Source organism: Poeciliopsis prolifica, unplaced genomic scaffold (assembly GCF_027474105.1).
Source record: "Poeciliopsis prolifica strain line A6 unplaced genomic scaffold, Auburn_PproV2 SCAFFOLD012, whole genome shotgun sequence".
In the NCBI taxonomy this organism is placed as follows: domain Eukaryota; kingdom Metazoa; phylum Chordata; class Actinopteri; order Cyprinodontiformes; family Poeciliidae; genus Poeciliopsis; species Poeciliopsis prolifica.
This window is the reverse complement of record NW_026562387.1, coordinates 1,033,006-1,046,131: the sequence shown is the minus strand read 5'-3', so window position 1 is coordinate 1,046,131 and position 13,126 is coordinate 1,033,006. Positions and strand designations below refer to the sequence as shown.

Below are 13,126 nucleotides of genomic sequence, written 5' to 3'. Positions count from 1 at the left end.
ATATTGTGTATAGGGCTATACACAATATAGAACATGTTCATTTTGCCAAAATCCATCATCAAATATATTGGTCAATTTAATATCAGTCCAGATCATGGGTCCAATAAGCATTTAGCAATTCATTCATTTCCATTCAAAAATTATTACTCTATCAATCTCAAAGGGAAATCAACATGTAATAATTTTCTGTTGTAATATGTTTTTCAAAAAATTACTTGAGATAAATTTAGCAACCTTGTTGTGTTATTTGGTTGTATAACATAAGCTGTGTTTTAAACAAAACATTTCCATTGATCATATAATTGTTCAATTTGAAAACACTGCAAAAAAAGAAACTTAAATGTTTTGATAAAAAGTTTGGGCACCAGAATGAGGCGTTTTGTTAGCTGTATTAAAATTGGATCATTTTGCAAAACTGCAGTAATTTAGCTTTTTTTCATGAGTCACATGATCAACAGATTTTATTGCTGGCACAAACCAGAAAGGAGACAACAGGAAGTAGTTGATGAATCATGGCATGTTTTTTTTTTTATTACCTATTGTGCGAACAAACTCATTTACTTACTTTAATTGCGTTTCTTATTTAATGAATACAGTGCAACTGCAAAATTGTGGGGGGGTTTTTCCGACATTAATGTTGGCATGTTGATAAAGTTTAGCATACATTTGAAATGCATCTGGTCATCAACAGAGCTGCAATGTTGGAGCCAATAGGAGAATTTGACTTCAGTAGCCACATTCAACCCGAGGAGGGCAGCACTGAGAGAGAGTTTTAGGACAAATATTACAGATTTTAAATTGCTAGAGAAGCTTTTTAAAATGGTTGCTCTTTAGGATCAATTTAGACAATTTATCTGCCAAAAAAAAAGTTGATTTAGGGTTTAAGTCTACAGGAGTTTGACTGTAACTATGTGCGACTGGCCGCCGGCCTCATCAATCTGCTTGCTGTCTTCAGAACAGCCATCACTGGGATTCAGGAGCCATTTTTTAAACATATCTGTGTAGAAGCAGGGCTGAGGGACCCTGTTTGGGTTCCTCACTTTAATTTCTCAGTCTGATTTCTGTCTTGGTTGCATCTTTAATCGTGAGCCCACATGTTGCTGAGCGTTCTCATTCGTCAACGCTGCTGAAGTGCTTCTCAGTGGACGTCCTCATGTCCCCCCATATAGTATAAGCTTACATACAGTTAGCTTATACTGTATGTGAAACTGGTAGCTGTCCAAATCTCCCTGCCATGTGTTTCCAGCCCTCTGAGGTCAGCTCTTACATAATTTAGAAATCTAGTTCGCAGGACAGCGTTTATCTCTCTGTTTGTGGCAGACATCACTCTTGGCTGCTGAGGGCAGCCTGTTGTTCCCAATTAGCTCTGCATGTTTGGCCCACAAACATGTTCAGATGGTATCAGTGAGGGAGCAGCGGCCACCACCATGCTTCACACCTGTCTCTCAACAAATCTAATTTTGAGTCTTTCTCCAATATTTAAAAAGCCTGACACACCGATGACGATCTAGGCCGATACCATACTTATTTGTTTGTTTGTTTGTTTGTTTGTTTGAAAAGTTGCTAAACATGGCGACAAAGTCTCTTAAGTTGGCAAGTGTGGGGTGATACATGCATGTGATCTCATAAAGTGAAGGAGATTGGGACCGATTTATCTGTGCTTCCTTGTTTTTACAGATAAAAATGTCATAAGTATGATGGAGCGTTTGGATTCAGCCCTTAAGTTTTAGAACGGCTTTTAACTGCCATCACTGGAAGGTTTGTGTGGCACATCTACGGAGTAAAACATACCAAATAAAGAGACTATGAAGAGCACTGTGTGGTTTGATTCAGGCCTGGACTTTAATTAGGCCATTTTTATTCATCTTTGCTATCTGTATGTTTAGCGCTGTTGTGCAGCTGGAAGGTAAATCTTAACCCAATTTCAGATTTCTCTGCTATCAATGTTAAGCTTCAGTCATGTGACGGTGTGTTCAGGGTCATGTGCAGTGTTCATTTTTTCTCCTATACATAACATTGTTTTGGTCTGGTCAGACCAGTGGGATTCTTCTCATCAAGTTCATAACTAACTAATAGTTCAGTGTTTATGCACCCTAGCCCATACGCTGATAGGGAGAGACAAACTAAATTTAACCCAAAGACAATTCGCAGCTCCTCCACGTTGCAGGTGTAACGGTCTGGAAGTGAGTGCGTTATGAAAGGTCATACAGGTGGAGCGAAATGGGTCTCCTGTTGTACATCAGCAGACCTGTTCACATTGGTCCATATGTTGTTATTCAGGGAAACACACACAGCCATGTGTTCACCGTTGGTACATTAACCCCAGCGCAGCTCTGCCAGGAAATCTCCCCTGTGGGGCAGGACGGCCATAATCACTGGAACATGGACGAAGGCACTCAACAAAATGGGATGTTTTTTGGTTTCTCACTAGGTGACTGTTCTTTTTATGACTTCTTGTTTTTGTTTTTTTACCATGTAAAGCACTTTGAACTGCTTTGTTGCTGAAATGTGCTGTACAAATAAACTTGATTATACCTGACCAAAGATGCAAAATGGGAGAGTGTAGATCTGATCTGGACCCATTTCAAAGGGTTCATTATGCTAGGCCCCCAGCATCACGGATCTCCCACCATACCAGTGGAAAATGTTTTATTTTTCAAAATAGATTATCTCACAATAATCTATTTTGAAATAGATTATTTTGCTATTTATTCTTCATTTCATCCCAAATCCACCTGGATTTAGTGTGGTCATCATCTTCCTCCACAGTTTTCCTCAATTCTTATCTCCCTTCTGTCCTCCATTTTGGCTTTCTCCCACATATTTAAAATGTGGGAGAAATTCTACTGCAGAAATTGAGCTCAATTTCTGCAGTAGAATTTCAACCAGAGCAATCAGCAAGCAGACTTGGGAGTAGATTTGTAGATTTTCTGCACTATTTTAGAATTGCAGCCTGCCTTTACATAGACATGTTGTGCGGCAATGGCGGGGGAGGAGGTGATCAAAGCATTATAACAGCAGCAGATCTTTGATGTATTGTGGTGCTAAACCGTTCAGTGATTTGTAAACTAATAACAGTATTTTAAAATCTATTCTTTGAGCTACAGGGAGCCAGTGGAGGGACTTTAAAACTGGTGTTATGTCTCTATCTTCCTGGTTTTAGTGAGAACAGGAGCAGCAGCGTTCTGGATCAGCTGTAGCTGTTTGATTGATTTGTTGGACAGACCGGTGAAGACGCTGTTACAATAATCAATGCGACTAAAGATAAACGCATGGATGAGTTTCTCTAGATCTGGCTTAGACGTTAGTCCTCTAATCCTGGAGATGTTCTTCAGGTGATAGAAGGCCGACTTTGTAATCGTCTTTATGATTAAGTCTGAAACAGGAAGTTATTGACAACTAAACTCAGAAGGTTTTCCATGTTGGATTTTGTGGCTGCAGTAGAAAGGCTGGTAAAGGACATCGGTTCTGACCTGTCTCTGTTCACTTATTCTTTCGCCAAACTGATGTTTTGTGTTACCAACTCAGAGGTCATTGAGTTTTTCTCTCACTCCCTAGCTGCTAAAAAGACATTTGTCTTTGGGACGCAAACTGAGACAGCCCACAGGGTTCAGTTAGGGGTAAACATGCAAACAGCCAGGCCGTGTTAGCTGTTTTTCGTGCCAGTGCCCCTGAATGCCCTCAGTGAAGCTGCTCGGCCTGATCTCAGCACCTTGGACAGCATCTCCGCTCAGCAGGGGGCCAGAGGAGGAGGAAGGGAGAGATACTTCCGCCTGTTTTCCTGTAACCTTTTGAGCTTCACTGATTTTCAACAAAGATCAAGTTTGTTTGTTTGGGTTCCACCTCTCCGCTGTGAGTCGCCTGTCTTTTCGCATTTGACCTTCTGAATCCTGACTTTGTGACGTTGGAGACCCAGAAACTCTGACCGTGGGTTTCGTTCTGGAATCGGTCCGGGGTTCTTCTGATAGACAGGCTTCTGCGTTCTATCGAGACCGCCAGCGAAACGTAACGAGGCCCCTGCGTGTTGTATACATGGAAGCGTTTGTGACTGTGGGTAGCATCCTGTCTGTTCGCCTCACTGTCACCCTGTGTGTACGCTGCTAGAGGGAGGGGGGAGGTGGGTTGGGGGTTGCCATCGGTGCCTCCCTCTGCGTCTTCTTTCATCCTCGACTTCACCTCCCTCCTATTCTCTATTCGTCCTCCTTTCCCTTCATCAGGTTCTCCTGGTTGTCACTCCTGATCAAAGACAAGTAATGTCCTGCTGTCTTTCCCTCCCCATGTCCGGTTGTGCTTTTGTCTTACACTCCGACTCCTAATCTTGACCGCGGCCCCATCGATTCAGGTCAGACCTCTCGGACAGGAACTGAAGGGTGGCGACAGCGGCAGACAGGGGGTAAGGGGAGGGGCTGGGTGGCTGCCGGGGGGCCCGGGACCTGAACCAGACAGGGAAACGTCACCATTCCAAAGCCAGACTCCGCAACTGTGATGGCATGCCGATGTGTGTGTGTGTGTGTGTGTGTGTGTGTGAGGGTTCACAGTGTTAGTAGCTCAATGCCAGCTGAGGCTGCAGTGCAGACAGCCAGAGACTGAGGCTGAAAGCAGCGCTCTGCAGCTGGATGGTGGCTTGTCTGGGACTCGCATGTCTGCTTCATGAGGAGACCGGACAGGTGAGCGCACATGCGCACGTGTCTGTTGATTGATCCTGGACAAGTTTTTATGTTTCTTTTTTTAAGAAAATGAGGTTGAGTGTTTGTGGTTGAGTCTGAGTTGCATGGCAGGACGTTATCATGGATGGAGAGTGATCATGGTTCTTGGGTAAATGTTGTGGAAGCTGCGGGTAGTTCGGCTCCGGGAGTTGCAGGGAGCGGTGCACTCACGTTCGCCTGACCTGCATCAGGCCTCAGGTTCAGACTTGCCAGGTAGGAATGTCAGGAAAACTCAGTTGTAAGAATTGGAAACTAAAGGACATAAAAAATACAGGGTTCACGTTGGAACACTGTGACCTGTGGTTGATTGATTTTCTTGGTTGCTTCAATGGAAGTAACCAAAATTCTGAAAAAAGTTTCCCTTGTTTTGCAGTTTTCCAGGAGCCATAGCCACTGTAATTCAGATAGAGCTGCAGATTAGCTAGTTTTGAGTCTCAGGAAACCTGCTATGAAGATAACTTTTAGGAAAAATACCACCAAATATTTACATACTACAGTTGTAAATTGTTTTGAAGTACTCTTTGTAGAGTAGCACAGGTCTCCAGGTCCATATGATCTGTGTCATGAGTGTTCATGTAGCTGCTTAGCAGATAGTAGCTCACCAAGTGTCGTTTAACTACCTGGTAACTAACTGCTTTAGGTTCCACATCATGGAACCTAAACAGCAGAGTAACACTGGTAACTTTATGGCTGTAAAGTCAGTTGCCATGAACTCTGGTTACTCTGCTGTTCCCTCTGGCATCTCATTAAAATGAGCTAAAACTTTACGAATAGTACAAGTAAAAAAAATGCTTGTATCTGATTCATGTCAGACATAAGGGTTCCTTTGGTTCAGACCTTGTACTAGAACCTGTAAACAACTGGAACTGCCTTTTGCTCTAACTTCTCTAGATATATTTAAGCACCTTGGCAAGTTTAGATTTAAAGTCATTTTAATTACCAATATGTTTCTTTTAAGTGAAAGTGAGAGCAGCATTTTCCTGAGCCCAAAAACAACGGGTCCAGTGGGTCGTCTTTGGGGAATGCACACATTCATATTGTTTTTGATGAGCTTCTGCATAATTGCAAGATTTATTTCCATCCAGTTTTGCATTCATGTTTCTTGACATATTAATTATGGGAGAGTGTGACCACTGCTGATGCCTTCTCCAGCTCACCCTGAAGATTCTCAACAGTCTGAATTTTTGTGGAGGCCAATCCAAGTGCGAAAATGTCTAACGCTCCCTGATTCACTCCATCACCATGAGCCCAATAAATCTCTGAAAGAAGGTAAATTATAAGATCACATAACCTTCTGCCTTTGCTCAGTGTTTATGCTGACTTGTTACCTTCATGTTTTTCTTTGGTCACCAATTACGATCATTCAGAATTTTTTTTCTGACCACAATTCTTCCTTAAAAACGATGGTTCCCCACTTCCCATCCCAGTTTTTAATAATGTGTTGATTAGTTCTCAACCTCATTAAATTAGCTTATATTCTTTATTTTCTCTACAAATATCTTTCATGTGACCACAGGATTTGGTTTTCAGCATGGATGCTGAGACAGTCCTGTGGTGTGTACTCCTTCCAAATTCACGTACATGGAAAACGTAGGTAATTAAAATGACTTTAAATCGAGACCTGCCAAGGATATGAATACTTTTGGAGCTTAAATACAAGAAATAAGAAGCTACTATCTGCATCAGCTGGAGTAAAATGACTTGTTGTTAGCTGAAAGACAATCTCCCATGCAGTGAGACTTGTACCTGCTGTGTGCTTTGTTAAATGGAGGTTGCAACTTTTGTTTGGGGCAGGTAGTGTGCGAATGTTTTGGAGTGGCCCAGTTTGAATCTGAAAGAGATTGTGTAGAGGGAGCTAAAGCTGTAGAGGCTGATGGCAAGGAAGCCTTCCAACCCCAAAGGACCTTTTGGAGCTCACCAAAGTCAAATAGTGAGAAAACCAAGAGGCACTTGCAGAAAGCTGCTCAGCATTTATAAAAAAGGGTTTAATTAAAAATCATTTTAAATCTTAATCTGCAGTTGGTGTGTGTCTTTTAGTTAGTTTGGTGTTTTTCAATGCTCCTCACTGTGCTGACTTAATTTATTTAATTCCCCTTTGAGATTGATAAAGTATTTTTGAGTTTGAATTGAATTTTATTGTGGGTCATTGTTCATTAATGTTGCTGTAAACTAATAATTTCCTTGCAGGATTGAGAAATACTGTTTTTTAAGTTAAACAGTGTTTTATAAAATAAAACTGCAAAATAAGTTTGAAAAATATTTGATATCAACAAACGGAAGAAAAAAATTGAACACCCAAGAGATGATTTTTAAAATGATTCATTTCTGTAGAAGTACGAGTGACTGCATTGAAAACTTTGACTTAATTTCTGTTAAAAATCAAACTCTTTTGTAATTGTATTGAAATGCTGGTATTATATAGGAGGGAAGATTCATTGTAAAGTAGCACTACTGTAAATGGAAGCAAAATTCTTGAACTTCTAGTTTTAGCAATTAGCAGTGTTAGTATCTGTAAACAGTGCACATTACAGTGATTTTTGAGAAGTGGGACAAAATGGGCATACATTTTTCCCAAGAAATTTTTAATTATTCTCTACAAATGTCTTTCATGTGACCACAGGATTTGGTTTTCAGCATAGATGCTGAGACAGTCCTGTGGCGTGTACTCCTTCCAAATTCCTATGTATTCAGATAGGAGAAATAATGTTTTGGAAATGTAATGATGCCAAGGTGCAGGCTCACAGTTGCAACATTTTTTCAAAATTACATTTTTAAGGGATTGTTAGGATGTCTGCTACAAAAATGTTCAAGAATGTCCTGTAATAAAGAAATGAAAATGACCTTTGCCTTTAACAATTTGTCTCCTGCTTGATTTGTTGTCTGTGATTCCGTTGGTACACTAAATTATTAACGTCCACATGTCTAACACCGCCTCCTTCTCCTTCCTTGTTCCGTCTCTCCATCTTGCCAGCCTCCATGGCAGCTCATTCTGATTCCCTGGCCTCTCACTCCAGCTCTGTCCAAATGATGGATTCTGGCATGCTGGGTCCTTTCCCAGGTATACCCCAAAACACTCTTCAAGCTGCCACACAACTCTCTGCATTCTCATTTATACAACTGCCACTTCTGGAAGACTAATGATACTAGCTGTACTTCAGTTCAACCTGAACTCACTGTAATAGTGTTTGTTATTGTATCTTTCTTAGAGTTAAAATTTGGCTTTTTGGCAACACCTTGGACATCATGATTTACTTTGTTGCATTCAAAATCATTGTTCTGTTTGGTTATATCCAAATAGCTCCACTTTGGCCGCACCTCTCCAGAAGGCATTGGAAACTATCTTTCAAGTCCATTCTTAGTGTTTTGCAGTTTCTTTTAGCATTCCACATTTTGGAAAAGAAAAATCATGAAAATCAAAAGAAAGCAACACGAATGTAACTGATGGCCACATGTTAGTAAGTAAATAAATTATGCCAAATACAATGCTGAGATCTCTCTGTTAATGGCTTTTCTACTCTGTAGCAGTGTTTAAGTTCAGTGTTGTGGCTTGGATGAAAAGTGATCTTGTTAGGCGTATGCAGAAGCAAAACTGTCAGGCTGTGGTTCTGCAGAGAGATGGACACATACACACACACACACACTCACACACACTGAGCGCCGTCTTTAATGAGACATGTTGGAATCACTGCCATAACCTTGGACACACATGTTCGCTTTTACACAGCATGCTCAGCCTGCACAACAGCAGGAAAGAGTTAATTGCTATGACGATATCGTCTGTGATTAACACACTTTTTAGTAAAGCTTTCCCATCTTCACCATTTTGGTCTCACAGCTCTCTGTGTCATTAAATCACTAAATTTATTGTACCTTAAGGACAATAAATTTGCATGACTGATAACAGGTTGGCTGCAAATCCTTAAAACATCTTAAATCCATGTTGCTAAAATTAAAGCCATGTCTTAAATTTGACCATGAAGGGATTATTTAATCTTGTATATTCTCATGTTTATTCTTGTACAGGTTTTTTTTTTTTCTTGTGGCACTTTTCTGTAAAGCAAAAAACTGATAACTAGCTGCTAAAAGCTAGCTAGCTAGCTGTTTTGTGTTTCACCCCATCATGGATGACAATGTGGCTGTTTTCTGTCAGGCTAAGAAATCTATATTTCTTAGATTGGAGTGGAGTAATATCCTCCACTGCCTTGAGTCCACTGCCTTCTGTGACTCAAGGCAGTTGAGGATATTGCTCACTAGTTGCTAATATACTATTGCTAGCTAACTGGCTTTTTTCGCTTCTAACCCCATCATGTGGAGTGACTAATGATGGCGACAAAAGCTGAAAATTTACATGTGAAAAAGCAACATTTCACAGACATGAATGTCAGCAGTTGCTTGCTGGAGGAGTGCTTGCGATTGTAGCCTCAAGGTGTAGCTCTATAAGAGATAGATGTAGAGGGAGCAATGTCACCTCTTGTTGTGAAAACGTCTGCTTCTTTAAGCAATTTGTCCAGATTTATTTATTTATTTTTTCCATCAATAAAATACCATTATACTTCCAAAACCTTGTTTGACTGTCAATATTATGAAACCCTTTGTTGTTGGTATCGGTGGGTCACCTGTGACAGGAACCCGTTCCACAAACGTCCACTGTCATCTTATCTGTTCGAGAAAGTCTTGGAGAACTAATGATCAATTTTTGGCAAAAGTGAGATGGGTTTTAGAGTTGATGACTTCTCATTTGTTCCTGAATTTTTTTAGCATGTGACAAGCTAAAAAACAAACAAACAAAAAATCTTTTTTGAACTTCACAGTTGACAGGCTGAGTGTTTTTCCACATATCTCAGGTTCTTTTGTTCCAATCTAATTGTATTTAGTCATCTAAACTGGCGGTGCATGTGTAGATCGGCCCCAATTTTCTTAATTTTGGGCAATCAGCTGATAATTGCATGATAAACCGATCTTATGTACTTCTGCAAACATCTGAAAATCAGCCAGTGTTCGTTTTGCTCTGCCCTTGTCTAAAAGCTTCAAGTATGAAATAAAAGCAAAATCAGAAATAAATCTTCATGGGCAGGATGTACTGCCACCCACTATGCTCTTAAAAAGTAACACAGATGTATTTCAATAAATAAGATGAGCATCAATTCTGATCACACATTAGGAGCAACAGAGTGATTCACTGTTAATATTAATCTATCTCCATGCACAGGGGTAAGACAAAAACATTAACACCATCACTCTGTTTTGATGTTTTTTCAGGATTCTCTCAGCCAGGAGGGATCGGAATGAATGTGGAGGTGGGAGCCGCACCTCTGCAACCACAGAAGCCCCCAAGTATATCAGAGTCGCAGTATCCTACTCCCCAAGCTGGGTCAGAAGTCCCAAAAGATCACAGCGCCATGCTGCCAGAACCCCAGGCCTCTGGGAGCCCCCCGGATGTTTCAGCAGGTAAAACTTAAAGGTGTCATTCCCACTCTGAGCACTGAGAGTCTTTACAGTCTGAGAGAGGAGAGAGTAACATATTTTCATTTCGTCAGAACTAGGCCTGTTGTGATAAACGATAAATCAATTAATCGTACGATAAATTAAAACTATCGACCTCATTTTAATTATCGTCTATATCGTTTCTTCCTGCCTTTTTCTCTTACTGTTGATGACACTGAATGAAAAAAGGCTCAACTCCCTATGCTCTCCACTGACCCTCCCTTCCTTATTTCCTTAGTGTAATGCCCAGGGCGCGCTGCACGATCTTATGTCGCCGATTGTCGGCCCATTATCAAAACCTGATAGACACATTAGCCGACAGAAATCCTAGGTATTTTGTGTCCAACAATGGACACAAAATAATAAGTTTTAACTTTGAATCCAGGCATTAATCAATTCCTTACTACAATCTACCTGCAATGCATGTGGCTAGTGTCAGTTCTGACTGAATGAAAATCATTATAACCTATTTATGTCACGTTAATAAAGAACAGCTGAAAAGTTACCGGGTTTTCTGGTAGAAATTTTGCTCCAACTCCTCCCCTAGTTAGGAGGGGATCTACCGTAACACACAAGTGAATCTTAGAACGACTAACGTTCTAAAATTGTCATTTGGGGTAATAAATCCTGTAGTTTAAACTATTGCATCAGGCCGTCGGATTCTTCTCTATTTAAATCTAAGTATTACTGAATGGCAATATACTATACAGACTTCATAATTTGAGCTCTTTTGGTTGAATGCAGTATTATTTCCACTTTGGCTTTATGTTGTTCAGTTTTTATTCAAGTACATTTATTGTTAATGGAGACTGAGAATATATTTTATTTTTGTTTTTGTTTGTTTTATTTATTTTGTGTATCAGTCCCAGTGTTCTTTTGAAAGTAAAGTGTATCTGACTTAGGCAGGAAATCGCATGAATTATTACGTAATTTCCATTGAATCAGTGTAAAATGGTCTTCAAACAATATTATCATTTATCGCAATAATTATTTTAGACAATTAATCGCCTAGCAAAATCTGTTATCATGACAGGCCTAGTCAGAACGACACAAGATACTTCAACTAAATTTATATCCTAACTCTGGCATTCAATCGTTTCCGTAGTGGATTATTTCTGTATTTAAGCTTTTTTTTTCAGCTAGATAGTAAGAATATGGTAATAATACTTACCTAATACTTGGATAGTGGGTTAATTTAATTCTCCTCATTATTGGTGTATACAGTATTACCCATTTGTCAAAATGTTAAAAAACTGTATATATATTTTTTTTCAAATGGTGGAGCCACAATGCTGAGCTCAAAACGGCTGGATTAGTCACAACACTTAGGTTTTCCTGAAAGATGAATGCTTCAAGTGAGCGATTTTCACTACTGTTGAGGTATTTTAATAAAGCAAAGATCATAAATGAGCTGCTAAATTCTAATTACATATACACGGTGCAACTTTTAATGTTTAGGACCATGTTTTTTTTTATGTGCTGACTCTGCACAAACTGCAGAATTAGGAACATGAAATCAGTTCAGACTGTGCCTGGTCGCCCCTCCTCACAGCCGTAACAATCAGCTGTCTGTCCGTCCACTACTTCCTGTCTCACATCCTCCCACTCTGATGGGATGAAGGTCAATGCTCATCTGATGCTGACATGTAATGTGAGTGCTGTCATGCGCTGGCTTCCAGTCACATACTGTCTGCATGTGCTGAACTTTCTGTCACTGAGCTGTGAGTGTCCGCAGATCACGCTTCACTGTCCTCTCTCCATCCACTCACTCACACATCCACTCCAGCCTGAAAATGTTTGGATGAAAACTTCACTGAGAAAGGAAAAAAAAAAAGAAACAGTCGAATGTGTTGATGCTAAAACTCCTGACGCTCAGTAAAGAGTATAAGAACTTATCTACAGTTTTCACATGGAATTCCAAACTATTCACAGAAAAAACCCAACCATTCACACATTTGTTTATAAAGGATAACTGACAGAAAATGCAGCTTGAGAAGCTAAAATATCTTAGCACAATGCTACTTGTCACGCTATTTGATTGCTTTTGTAAAGCAACAAAATCCAACATTGTTCATTTTCCTCAGAGCTGATTGGCTCCACCTCAAGAGTTTAAATAAGGAAGACTGGAGATGTTGGATTCTGGAGTAGTGTTAAGATGGTTTTCACTAAAATATATTGAGGTTAATTTGGTGTATTAACTATTTAAATACGCAGATATAATTTTTTTGTTTTTTAGAGAGATCTCAAGTATTCTGAGAATTTAGCTATTAATGAGTGGCTGTGGTCCCTAACCCCGTCAACAGCAGGGGATCGGCTGTTTTGTTTTTTGCTTCTGTTTTTATTTTTTTATTTTTAACAACAAACAATCTTTCCAGAACACTTTTAGAAACCAGGTGCCAAACTGAATCCAAGGGAGGCTTTTTAATACCACAAAAACCTTCAATAGTGTGATTGTAGTTGTACAGTCATCCAGAAGCTTTGGGTTGGAAATTGCAATGCTGAGTTGGCGTTTAAGTCACACACCTCAAACATTTTGCATACTCAAACCTCAATGTATAAAGGACTTTTGTAGGACAGAGTATATCCAAGTTTTCTGGAACTCTCCATCATCTTCTCTGTTTCTGACTGGGTGACAGAATATGTTTCACAATTCAGAGTTGGGCACTATAATTATGTTGGTTTATCACGTTAAAGTCTCAATCAAAATTCACAAAGGTTTGTGGCTATAATGTAACTGAAAGTTCTTATTCATGTTTTGAATGCTGGTTGAAACAGAGTTAAGAGGAGGGGGAGTTTATGCTCTAAGGCACAAACAGGAAGATTCCCAGCTGTAGATGTGAGTAACATCAGGTGAAACACACTTCCTGCTTTGACTGCTGCTGACTGCTCTCCGACTAGCATGGCTCACACTCCACTGAACACACATCACCTAACCT

At 39.9% G+C, this 13,126-nt stretch overlaps 1 protein-coding gene across 11 annotated transcripts in view; it reads left to right on the top strand.

The window, feature by feature from the left end:
- LOC129364504 (microtubule-associated protein 4) overlaps positions 1 to 13,126 on the top strand; it is an 88,777-nt gene that overhangs the window by 34,132 nt on the left and 41,519 nt on the right. For 9 of the 11 annotated variants that reach the window (XM_055037155.1, XM_055037161.1, XM_055037154.1 and 6 more), the window contains 2 exons: positions 7,678 to 7,764; positions 9,966 to 10,154. In XM_055037155.1, coding sequence (XP_054893130.1) covers positions 7,678 to 7,764; positions 9,966 to 10,154 — 276 coding nt within the window. The remainder of the gene's footprint in view (positions 1 to 7,677; positions 7,765 to 9,965; positions 10,155 to 13,126) is intronic. The other 2 variants (XM_055037160.1, XM_055037158.1) reach the window with 1 other exon arrangement.